We start from the raw sequence: 13,046 nt of genomic DNA on the forward strand, positions 1-13,046 counted from the left end.
AAACTTCAAATCCCACACAGGTTCTCTCTCCCCTTGTTGAATTTTTTTCGGTCTAATACAATATTCATATTCATATTCATGTTCAGTCACACATCCAACATTAACAACCTAAACCTAAACCTAAACCTAAATCTAAATCTAAATCATACAATAAATCCGATTCCCCTCCCCCAGGATCTCTATCTACTAGAACTTGGAAGCACGGGGCCAGAAAGGGAACGACGAATTACTTGTCGAGGATCCGGATATTGGGTGTTTGGATGATCTAGGTAGGTGGTAGATTTAGTGGATGTGGCAGGTTTATGAGAGGGGTGTGTATACTTACTTGACTGAGAGGGGAGAGGAGATAGGGATGGAGATAGGAATGAAAATGGAAAGAGAGATTAGAGTAGGAGTGGGTATTTGGAAAAATACATTTTGTTTGTTTGTGTGTATATATATATAATGAATGGTGCTTTTTTTTTTTTTTTTAATATCTTACATTTTGTGTAGGTAATTTGGTGTCTGGTGTCTGGTGTCTAATTCCCTCGCGAGAAAAACATTGAGGATGTTGAGTGTGTGTGTGTGTGTGTGTGTGTGTATAGATGGGTTGGTTAATTGGTTTGGTTGTATTGATGTATCGGATTTCGGATTTTGGATTCTTTGAGCTGGGGCGGAGAGAGGAGGAGGAGGAGGAGAAAGGAGGAGGGAGGAGGGAGGAGAGAGAGGGGGGTGATGTTATATGTTATATGTGTTTATTTTTTTTACTGTCAAGTGAGAAAGTGGAGAGTGTAGAGATGCTGGGGCTGAGATGGTAGATTTCTGATTTCTGTTGGTGTGGATGTAGTATGTATATATGTATCTGTTTCCTTCTGGGTATACTTATATTTCTTATATTTCTCAAGCGATCCTGAAATATGTTGGAGATACTAGGTATGCATGTGAGATAGATCGATAGAAAATTGTAGGATAGTAGTATGTTATCGAATGGACGGGGGAGAAGAGCGGAGGAAGTGTGAGAAAACTGGTGAGTGAGGAGATGGGGACGGGAAATAGAAGGAGAAAGAAAAAGAGAAATCGAGGGGGGTTTGGTTTGTTTTGGTTTGTTTTGGTTTGTTGTTGAATGGACTACCTTTTTTGTACCTGTCTATTTTTTAGGAGGGGAGAAAAGTGCGAGGATAGGAGGACAGAAGATTTTGCTTGAAGCGGGAATTGGGATTGGGATTGGGATTTGATGGTTGGGATAGAGAGGGCAGGGTGCAGAGAGAAGGAGATGAATGGGTTGTGGGTTTTAAATGAAGGGGATGGGATGGGAGACTGAGTAAGAGAGGACTGGTAGAAAGGAGTGAAGTGTAATGGAAGAATAAAGTATGTAAAGGAGGGGAAAAGAAATGGAATTTCGGGTTTGGGATTGGGGAGTGAGGAAAAGATAGATGAATGGTTGAGTAGGAATTAGTGGATGGAAGATGGAATAGTTGGGGATATAGAGTTAAAGGAGAATGAGCTATTGAGGTATAAGTGTTTGGAAAGAGAAGCTTGCGTGTGGAATGATTAGGGATAGAGATAATTGGGGATGGGAATAATTGGGGATAGAAATGGGTGGGGGGGAGGATGTGAATATAAGGGAAAGAGGGGGATATAAGGGGATTGTAAAGGAGGGGTAGGAGAGAAAGGTAGGAGGAGGAGAGGGGTAGGAGGAGAAGGGTAGGAGGAGAAGGGTAGAAGGAGAGGGGAAGAGAAGAGGGGAAGAGAAGAGGGGGGTAGGCTAGAAAGGAGGGGGGATGGGGGAGGGGTAGTGAGAAGAGGGGAAGAGAAGAGGGGAAGAGAGAAGAGGGGAAGAGAGAAGAGGGGAAGAGAGAAGAGGGGAAGAGAGAAGAGGGGAAGAGAGAAGAGGGGAAGAGAGAAGAGGGGTAGTGAGAGGAGGGGTAGTGAGAAGAGGGGACAAGAGAGGATATAAATAAGAGTATAATAGAAGAAGGGAACAGAGAAGAAAAGGAGTAAAAGCAATAAGCGGAATAGGAAACAGGTAAGAGAGGAGGGGAAGCGAGGGGATATAAAAAATGGATATGATAAAAGGAAGGAGGGATAAGAGGGGTAAATAGAGGGGGAGTATGGCAGGAGAGGGGAAGTAGGGGTATAGTAGGAAGAGGAGAGAAGCGAGGCGATTATAAAATAAGAGCAAGAGAGAAAAAAAAAAGGGGGGGGAAGGGGGGGGGGTAGTAACCAAGCCCTTCTAAATAGAAGAAACACACAATTTCCCTCAAGTAAACAAGTCGCCTGACCAAACACAGATCGATTCGTTGACTTCAATCCAAAAAGACCTCTGGTGGCTGGAAAAGACTCAAAAAGAAGAGAAAAGGGACTGGGTAGGACAATTAATCTTTTCATTGTTTGAAAAGCTATGCGATGATTGAAAGTTGAATGTGTTGAGTGCCACAAAGATCTCCAGTGTAGAAAAAGCGAAGATAGATACGCCAAAGGGCTTAGGAATAGACAATACATTGTCTGAAAACATCTACAACCACCACAAGTCTATTTTACTGTATAGACAAAACCACAGCTAATATTCGTCACCAAGGTAATTTCTTTCACACATCCATCAATCACATTAAGTTTATTAAGAACAAGTCAAGTATTATTTAATCATGTTATATTTTATGCTCCTATTTAAAGCTTTAATACATTGAAGAACACCGGCTTTTCCGATGTAGAAAACAACCGCAAATCTAACCACAATAGAAAAAAACCAGTAAACACCCAATAACCATCGTGTGTGGAGGTATTATCATATGCAGAGTAAAGGAAATTCGTCAGGATAAAAAAAAGAAAACATTTAGTCGACCTCCTCGATCTCAGCATCTTGAGCTGGTTCACCACCGGCTCCACCAGCTCCACCAGCAGTAGCCTTCTTGATGGCAGCCTCAAGATCAGCCTCTTGTTGTGAGTACTCCTCCTTGGTAGCTTGTTGGTTCTCATCAACCCAGGCAACGATCTTGTCGACACTGGCTTGCAACTCAGCCTTAGCAGCTGGGTCTTGGATGGATTTGGAGAGCTCGTGGTCAGCCTCAGACAAGGAGCTTCTGATTTGGTAAGCCTTGCCCTCAAGAGCGTTCTTGGCGGCAACACGTTCAGCTTCAGCCTCATCCTCAGCCTTGTACTTCTCGGCCTCAGCCAACATACGCTCGATATCCTCCTTGGACAAGCGACCCTTGTCGTTGGTGATAACAATCTTGTTGGACTTTCCGGTTCCCTTCTCGAGAGCAGAGACGTTCATGATTCCGTTGGCATCAAGATCGAAGGTGACCTCAATCTGTGGGACACCACGTGGTGCAGGTGGGATACCAGTGAGCTCGAATTTACCCAAAAGGTTGTTGTCCTTGGTGCGTTGACGCTCACCCTCAAAGACTTGAATGAGGACACCAGGTTGGTTGTCAGAGAAGGTAGAGAAAACCTCAGACTTCTTGGTTGGGATGGTGGTGTTTCTTGGAATGAGCTTGGTCATTTGTCCACCAGCAGTCTCAATACCGAGAGACAATGGCGCGACATCGAGAAGGAGAATCTCGTTGGTGGACTTGGAGGAAGTGTCACCAGAGAGAATGGCAGCTTGAACAGCAGCACCGTATGCAACAGCCTCATCAGGGTTGATGGACTTGTTTGGCTCCTTACCGTTGAAGTAATCGGTGATGAGCTTTTGGATACGTGGGATACGGGTAGAACCACCGACAAGGACAATCTCGTGGACTCTGGATTTGTCGATCTTAGCATCAGCGAGGACACGGTCGACTGGGGTGGTGGTGGAACGGAAGAGGTCCTGGCAGAGTTCCTCGAAACGAGCACGGGTGATGGAGGTGTAGAAATCGATACCCTCGAAGAGAGAGTCAATTTCGATAGAGGTTTGTGCGGATGAAGAGAGAGTACGCTTAGCACGTTCGCAAGCAGTTCTAAGACGACGAAGGGCACGAGCGTTGGAAGAAAGATCCTCTGTAAAATAGCATGTTAGCATATTGTAAATGAAGAATGTGAAAAAAAGTGACTTGGTGGTAATATCCAGTATTTCAATGTCTCAAATAATCTTGACAATTGAAATCATTTCAATATCTCAAATGATCTCGACAATTGAAAGTATTTCAATATCTTAACCAATCTTGACAATTGAAAGTATTTCAATATCTCAAATGATCTTGACAATTGAAAGCATTTTAATATCTCAAATGATCTCGACAATTGAAAATATTTTAATATCTCAAATGATCTCGACAATTGAAAATATTCCAATGCATCAAATGATTTTGACAATTGAAAGCATTTCAATATCTCAATTAATCTTGAAAATTGAAAGTGTTTCAATGTCTCAACTATTTTTGACAATTGAAAATGTTGGTTAGGGGGGGGGGTCAGGGGGAAGGGAAGAAAGATAATAAAAGGAAAAGGGAAAAACGTACTCTTGTGTTTACGTTTGAATTCATTAACAAAGTGGTTAACAAGACGGTTGTCGAAGTCCTCACCACCCAAGTGAGTGTCACCAGCGGTGGACTTGACCTCGAAGATACCTTCCTCAATGGTCAAAAGAGAAACATCGAAGGTTCCTCCACCAAGATCGAAGATGAGAACGTTACGTTCACCCTCAATCTTCTTGTCCAAACCGTAAGCAATGGCAGCGGCGGTGGGTTCGTTGATGATACGGAGAACGTTGAGACCAGCAATGAGACCAGCATCCTTGGTGGCTTGACGTTGAGAATCGGTGAAGTAAGCTGGAACAGTGACGACAGCGTTGTTGACAGTTCCTCCGAGGTAAGCCTCAGCAGTCTCTCTCATCTTGACCAAGATCATCGAAGAGATTTCTTCTGGTGTGAATTGCTTGTTCTCTCCCTTGAACTCAACCTCGATAACTGGCTTTCCGGCACGGTCGATGACCTTGAATGGGAAGTGCTTCATATCGGCTTGAACCTCAGAATCTGCGAACTTGCGACCAATCAAACGCTTCGCATCGAAGACAGTGTTGATTGGGTTCATGGCGACTTGATTCTTGGCGGCATCTCCGATCAGACGCTCGGTATCTGTGAAAGCGACGAAGGAAGGAGTGGTACGGTTTCCTTGGTCGTTGGCAATAATTTCGATTCTGTCATCACGGAAGATACCAACGCAAGAGTAGGTAGTTCCCAAATCGATACCAATACTGTGAGAGAGGTTAGTACATGTGTCTGTTGTGATTGACGTTGCAAGGCTGAAAGGAGGGGTTGACGGAAGGAAATGGAGTCAGTCACTTACGCTGGAGCCATCTTGTATTAATCTAGTTGTGTGTATATGGATTTGAAAGACGAAGTATCGTAACTTCTTTGAACGCTTTTTGGATGAAAATAGAGAAGAGTCGTTGCAAAAGTGGTATCTTGAAATGAATTGTTTGAGAAATATGCAGAAGGAAAAAGTTGGGTTGACTGTGAGACTTTTAAAGCGAAAAGTTCGATTCCAGCAGCTTCGATTCCAGAATCTTCTTTGCCTTAAAGCGGTGGATATGGACGTAAGGAGAAGGCGGTGGGAAGCTCTCGAAATCACCATCAGCTTCGACCTCGTAATCGCGATGGAAAGAATCGTCTAGATGTGGATGGATTTTTGATTTTTGATTTTTCACTACATTGGAGATACACGGTGGATGTCGATGGAACGGCATGATATCACTTGGATGTGTACGGATCTATTCTACATGCATGGTGTTGTTGATGGACATGGTGAAGATATTTGGATGCCATTCCCTTTCTTTGATGACTCTATTTTTTTTATTTTTTTTGCCCGATTGCCCCTCAATCGACGTGGATTACATAAGGACCTATGACAGCCAGCCCACACAGACCATAGCCTCATGCCTCATACTTCTGTTTCTACCGTTTTCTACCGCCTTCCCGTCCAATGACCATGACCATGACCATGACGTCGCCCCGTCAAAGAAACTTCCCTTGCCCAGATTTATTTATGACATGAACTCCACTGTAATTTGCACGGGAAGAAGGGAAAGAAAGTTCAAGAATCGGATGAAATCTTGATCGCTTTGGCTTTTAGTAACTCTCTGCACTTGATAGGGACATGATATCACATCGTTGGTCGTATTCATTCGTGCTCCACTCGACGCAGAAGCAAGATTGATTGGATAGAGGGTAGAGTACATGTATAGAGTATAGAGCATAGAGCATAGAGTATAGAGGATAGAGGATCGAGTATCGAGTACATGTATAGAGCAAGCGTACCTTTTTCCCGTCTCATCGTCCTCTGGAGAATTTAATTCACAGCGGTTGTCGGAATTACAATTACTTACAGAGCAGAGAAAGGCAAAGGCCCCTCAGCCCCACCAGGTCCTTATCACGTCACAATTAAATGATGGGGGCTTTTGGCACGGGCAAGTCAATAATGATAATGAAAAATGGTGTCATTATATGGTTGTGAAGGGCAACCAAGATGCAGGAGTTTGATTAATGTCAAGGTGAGGAGGTAGGAGGAGGAGTAGTATTAAGTAGTAGTAGTAGTAGTAGTAGTAGTAGTAGTAGTAGTAGTAGTAGTAGTAGTAGTAGTAGTAGTAGTAGTAGTAGTAGTAGTAGTAGTAGTAGTTATAGTAGTAATAGTAATAGTAGTAATAGTAGTAATAGTAGTAATAGTAGTAATAGTAGTAATAGTAGTAATAGTAGTAATAGTAGTAATAGTAGTAATAGTAGTAATAGTAGTAATCGTAGTAATCGTAGTAATAGTAGTAATCGTAGTCATATCGTAGACGGTACAGAGGACAACGGCAAAGAGGTGATGAATGAGCTCGCTGTACGCTGCATGCGGTATTTTGAAAATTGAATACCCAGACGATCTATCACTTCTGCTCAACATATCACTGTCAACATATCATTTCTGCTTATGGTCAATACATTCTCTGTCTCAATACTGACAAGATACATAATTCTCTACATCAGGAAAAAATATGGAAAATCTATGCTAGTATCCCAATGTCCCAGGGAAAATTTAACACATTGACACCGGATCATCAAACAGGCTATACTATCGTCGGAATAACGAATATGAGGATAATATTCCCATGTCCTATATATTGCACGATATCATTGACTCAAGAATACCAAAATATCTGTACTATATTCGTAGATGTCCTTCCCCCAAACCCGTACTCTTCATCAAGGTACATTGCAGAATTGGAAACAAACAAACAAACAAACAAACCTTCCGACCCTACTTAAATTACCTACCTAACTTACCTGCAGTATCAAGACCATTCTCTGATCCGATCACCCACACCAACTCAAAAACATATCATAAAATTGCCGCCAACATTTTGCCAGCCCCAATCCATTGCTTCGGCGGCAAGATACCTTGATAGTGGAGAACGCCTCAGAATTGATGTTGCCATAGCCGCCCGATCTTTACCCCTCGACCCCTCTCATCTACTTGGAAATCATCGAACTCGCTGCAATTCCGGAGACCCAAGATATTCCTATTCAGTCTTCCAAGCTTCGAGAGGTACCCAAAGAAGCCAAGCGAACACTCAACGACTCCTTGCCACCATATTTACAACAAAAGGCAGCAGTCTAAGAGTTTTCGAATCCACATCGCTTCTTGGTCATAGAATCCTCTGGTCTATGAAAATTTGACCTCCAGAGACATAACAGTCGCCAGGTTTGCCCCGGAGCAAGAAATTGAGCCTCATCAATTTGACTCATCAAATCTGACACTAGTCTGACATGTTGTGCCACACCTATGAGCCATCTGCCACTCGCGACATGTATTCAAACAGTCTTACCGGAAGACATTGATGAGCCTTTGTACTATCGGGTCAGTCTCTCTGTATTCTGACCGAAAAAATTGACGAGTCAACCAGTAACAGGCCAATTTACCCATTAACGCCTTGCTGTCATCGTGAGATCAAAGATTGAGGCTGGGTCCAATATCCTGTTTGCAGCCTTCGGGGCCTAATATCTTACTACAACCTTCCTAAAGGAATGTATCATCTTGAATCCATCCACAAGACAAGATCATAAGGATACATATCCTTTATCCTTTCTGTCAAGAGAAATGCCTTAGATTAAAGGAGTCGCAGTGCATCATATTGTGGCAATAAAACGTATACGCCTTTGTTACATTGCAACGTTCCTGCATGTTATCACACGAAGAAATCTGCCAAGCCCCTCGGTAGTGATCATTTGGGTGATTTACATCATGGTTCCATATCGTGGGGAAAACGTGCGAATAGGTATATCCCGGCGGCCTGGGAGATATAAGGAGGCGAGTGATGGATTTTTGGGGCCATGTCCGCTTCATCGGCACAAACGTTCTCTTCTCGTATTGGAAGCGTACACAGCCTGCCTCTACAAACGTTGCCTTATTGAGACATGGTTCCAATAATTGAAATCTTGTGGTTGGGACGACTGGCTGGCGAAGTCGACTGCGCCTTTCTTCCAGACCGCTCAGATTCTAATCGAGCCAATGAGATCACGCGAAGCTCAAACATACTGTCAAGTTGTGTCAACTTTGATTTCACGCAAATCTTATTCTCCTCACATGTATATCAAACAGCTTCATCAAATCTCTTACATTGATCTCCGGATATCGGGTAACGGACAATGTTACTCAAACATTTAATCTCAAATATACTTCGCCATGCATAGGCAGATTTAGAGTCTAACTTGTTCTAATCCCTTCGACCATCTCGATACGCCGCGCCAATGTCATGAGAATGCTACTGTGAATATAATAAGTACTTGCTGGCCAGCTGGATATTGGTTGGAATCATTTTCATAAATTCATAACATTCACAATATTCGCGAGTCAAGTCAATCTGGGCACCAATTAAAAATATTCATCCTGCACACCGAGAGAGTGCAGACAGAGCAGTTACAAGTCATCGTCACGTTACACCCAAACACGCGTGTTATAATCAGATCTTCAGCCTTACCGTCTTCCAGCTACGACATCTTACACCCCACCTTCCTATTCTGGTACACAACCTTGATACGTTCGACAACCTCATCATGTCTTTTAATTCTCAAAACCATGGCAGTGACCTCAAGCGTAAGAGTGGTTTATTGGGAAGTATCCGCGATAAGCTAGGTCGTTCAAAGAGCACCGCACCATCCAAAAGTCCATTATCCTTCCCAAGAGGAATTCCAGATGGTGCTCCTCCACCAGCATATACTTCTACATCTCCCATATCTCCCACATCGTACAACCAGGCATCTCCGTCGTACAATCATGCACCTGCGCCTTATGGTGACGCTCCCACAGCATATACAAATGCTTCTGCATCTCAGAATAATTCTCCTACATTCCATAGCAGCAGCACTTTCGCATCACGCCACTCTTCTACAGTTCCAAATACTGCTGGAACGATCCCACAACATGACCTCGATGGCTCACCTTATGCTCTGCTATCTACATTCGATACAGTCCTCCTCATCGATGATTCTACGAGTATGGGATGGTATACTCACCCTACAGCTTGGGAACAAGTTTTCTTCGCTCTTCAAACCATCGCGCCAATCATCACTGCCTATGATGCCGATGGAATTGATGTCTACTTCATGAACCACAAAAGTAAGCACAAGGGTAATGAAAACGAAGGCATAGCCGCCACTGGATACTACAACATCCAAAACGCCGCATCCGTCGAAGAAGTATGGTCAATCGTCGACAAACCCCAAGGAATAACCCCCACCGGCAAACGCATCCGAGACATCCTCTCTCCCTACATGAAGCGCGCCAAGAAAGAACTCAAAGCAGGACGCGAAATCAAGCCCTTAAATCTCATTGTCATTACCGACGGCGCAGCCTCGGACGACCCGGAATCCGAAATCGTCAAAGTGGCCCGCGAGCTCGATGATCTCGATGCCCCGCTCACGCAAGTCGGGATTCAGTTCTTCCAGGTCGGGAAAGTGGCAGAGGCCAAACAGGCTCTGGAGGATTTGGATGATGCGCTAGAGCATCGCTATCGGATTAGAGATATGGTCGATACGGTTACGTGGAATGGAAGGGATACTGAAGCGGGGTTGACGGGGGATGGAATTGTTAAGGCGGTGTTGGGGGCGATTATTAAGAAACTTGATCATAAACCTGCGAGTGGGGAAATTCCTAGGAATTAATGAGTTTGTGTTTCTTTTCTTCTCTTTTCTTGTTCTTCTTCGTTCATGCTTGCTTCGTTCGTCAACTTGAATGCGCGAGAGAACTCCACTCATCAATTCGCTTCTTTGTACATTTTACCTATCTCTTTTGTTACTTACATAGCTTCTCTCTTTTGCGCGCATGGGATTGGGATGAACTCATGACATACATACATACGTGTGTGTGTGTCCTTTATGATACGGGGCTTAGAGGCGTCAAGGCAAAATAAAACTCATGGAATCACTGGTGATTATCACCGTGGTGATATTCTCGTCATTGGGGGTGGACATATTTTCACCGGGATTCTTGGTAGAGGTAGAGGGGTCATAGTTTTTTTTAATCAGTAATGAATTACTCTTTGGATTTGGATTTGGTGTTGTGTGTATACAATACACACTCTCTTTTGGATTTTGGTATTCCTGTGGGATTTGTTCGTGATTGTGTGTGAATGTGAATGTGATTGTGATTGTGATTGTAGATTTTCAAAAGTTGCAGTCATTTGAACTTTTGTTTTATTTTGTTTTTGTTTGAGATGGCTTGTGGATTGTGATTTGTGGGTAAGGGGTTGATTTTGATTTTGATTTTGATTTTTAGGGTTGTTGTTATTGTTATGAGATTTTATACCTTTTTGTTAATGAAGGAAAGAGGAAAGAGGAAAGAGGAAAGAGGAAAGAGGGAAGAGGGATTTGGATGATGTGATGTGATTCATTTTTATCACTGAAGATAGATAGATAGATAGGTAGGTAGATTGGTAGATAGGTAGGTAAGTAACTTGAATGTTGAATTGGTAGATTAGTAGATCGATACTGCTGGTGGATTTATTAATAAGATCTTGTTTGTGGTATGTGGTATGTGGTATGTGGTATGTGGTATGTGTTAAACGTAGAGGTTTAGATGAAGGGGCGAGTGGAAGTTTGAGGAATAGAGGAGAGGAGAGGAGAGGATTAGAGGTTGGTATGGGAATTGGTATGGGAAATGGGGAATGGGAAATGGGGAATGGGATAGAATATTTCAAATTTCTTTGTATGTTTTGAGAGGTTTGTAGTTAGTTGGTTGGGTTGGGTTGGGTTTTTAGGTTTTGGGGCGGGGGAGTGGGGAGTAGGGGGGTAGGAGATAGGAGATGGAGTTTATAGGGTGGTGGGAGGTAGAATGGGGTGTTAGGATGTGGAAATTGAAAAGGAGGAGTAGAGGAGGTAGGATAAGGTGTTTTGGGAGGGGAGATGAGAAGGGGGAGATGAGGGGGAAGAGATTTTATAGGTTGGATATTGGAAGAGGGGATTAGAGCTTGAAAAGGATAGAATGAATAGGAAAGGTGGAGATTAGGAAATCATGAGTGAGTGAGTAGAGAGATGGGGAAGATATGAGTTGAACTTTGTAGGGATAGAGTATGAGAGGATGGTGTGCTGTGGGTAAGTAAATATATAGATGTTTATGTGTTGAGATGTGTAGGTATATATATATATATATATATATATATATCTATATAGATAATAAAAAATAAGGAAGAAGGGAAAAAAAGGGATGGGAAGAAGAATGATTGACTGACTTACTAACTAGGAAGCACAACGACAACGGCAACAGGAGATACCGCGAAAAATAGTATAGGTAGCAGCAAAGGAATTAATACTGAGAGGCTGATACCAAGAGGTTTGGATTTGTAGGAATAGAATGTTGGGGGAGGAGCTTTGCTTTGCTTTGCTTTGCTTTGTTTTGTTTTGTTTTGTTTCGTTTCGTTTGGAGGACGGGGATGGAGATGGATGTATATCTTTGAGATGAGATGAGTATATATATTATTGAATTGGGCTTGGAAAGCGAGATTGAAAAGTTGAAGGGGGGGGGGGGGGGGGGAGTGTATGGCGGGCTGGATTCAAAGAGTGGGTTTTAGAGGGAAGGAATAGGAATAGGAATTGGATTGAAGTAGAAGTAGAAGTAGAAATAGAAGTAGAGCTTGGGAATAGGGATGGGAATGAGAATGGGAATGGATATATAAAATGTAAAATAAAATAGGCAATAGACCAAAAGAGAATAACTTGATAATATGTATACCCATGTATTTAAACCCTCAAATCGGTAATGGATAATGATATTATGGGTTACTTATACTACTTGGGGAGAAGTAAAATGAATGGAATATACAAAAAAAAAAAAAATGTTAATATTTTCTGGTGGTGTTGATGGATTGGATGGTAGGATGGTAGGATATATTTTCTGGGGGGAATTGGAATTGGGATATAAATATAATGAGTATTTAGAAAGCGGATGATCGGCTAAGATCGAAAAGGAAGGAAGAGGGGGTATGGTGATGAGTTTGGATATGATGCTAGTTGTTGATGGAGTGAAGGTATGAGAGAGGCTAATAATATACGTAGATGAATAATTCTTGTTATTTTACCTAGAGTTCGATTTCTTTAAAATGGATTGTGATTGTGCTTATTTTTATAGCTAGTATGAGGTATTTATATCAAGATTGCGTGCAATGTTTAGGTGTATATTAATATTCATCTCCTTCCTCATTCTTATCCTCATCCTCAATATTTCTTGTAAGTTATAACTCAAATTACCTTTCTTGTATTCACACTACCTACTAGATATTACCACTAATAATAGTCGCCTTTTTCAGCGACCGACGAGTTTCTAGATACTGATAAATAATACTCATCCCCTAGATATCTAAACCGCTTCAACCCATCCTTTTCGAGTCCTCGGCATAGGCTAGCTTCGTGGGAATTTGGTTGTTGATTGTGTGGTGATTGGATTTTGGGATGTTTGGGGGATTGTGTGTTGTGTATTGTATGTATTCACTTACTTACTTGTGGAGTCTTGTGATGTTTGGCTTGTGAGTGGATTTTCTGGTTTGGGGTGAATGATAGAGGATGGAAGGAGAAGGAGAGGGAGGGGTATGTGTACTGGGATTTGATTTTAGGGGG

At 42.5% G+C, this 13,046-nt stretch overlaps 2 protein-coding genes across 2 annotated transcripts; one reads left to right on the top strand and one right to left on the bottom strand.

Moving 5' to 3' along the window:
- Positions 1–2,588: 2,588 nt before the first annotated feature.
- On the bottom strand, positions 2,589–5,477 carry BCIN_03g06600 (hypothetical protein). Its single transcript, XM_024692083.1, has 3 exons — positions 5,248–5,477; positions 4,422–5,155; positions 2,589–3,960 (listed from the first exon to the last, which is right to left on the bottom strand). Exons 1-3 carry the CDS (start codon positions 5,256–5,258, stop codon positions 2,813–2,815), a joined length of 1,893 nt encoding a protein of 630 aa, XP_024547856.1. The 5' UTR covers positions 5,259–5,477; the 3' UTR covers positions 2,589–2,812.
- A 2,946-nt stretch (positions 5,478–8,423) lies between these two features.
- Positions 8,424–10,515, top strand: BCIN_03g06610 (hypothetical protein). The gene has a single exon (XM_001555411.2). The coding sequence runs from the start codon at positions 8,994–8,996 to the stop codon at positions 10,098–10,100; it is 1,107 nt and encodes a 368-aa protein (XP_001555461.1). The 5' UTR covers positions 8,424–8,993; the 3' UTR covers positions 10,101–10,515.
- The last annotated feature ends 2,531 nt before the right edge of the window (positions 10,516–13,046 follow it).

Source organism: Botrytis cinerea, chromosome 3 (genome assembly GCF_000143535.2).
Source record: "Botrytis cinerea B05.10 chromosome 3, complete sequence".
NCBI lineage: Eukaryota > Fungi > Ascomycota > Leotiomycetes > Helotiales > Sclerotiniaceae > Botrytis > Botrytis cinerea.

Bases quoted from the DNA above. Each gene is read 5' to 3' on its own strand.
- BCIN_03g06600 (XM_024692083.1), bottom strand. The intron at 3,961-4,421 runs GTACGTTTTTCC...GCTATTTTACAG, and splicing joins ATTCAAACGTAAACACAAGA to AGGATCTTTCTTCCAACGCT.
- BCIN_03g06610 (XM_001555411.2), top strand. From the start codon at position 8,994: ATGTCTTTTAATTCTCAAAACCATGGCAGTGACCTCAAGCGTAAGAGT.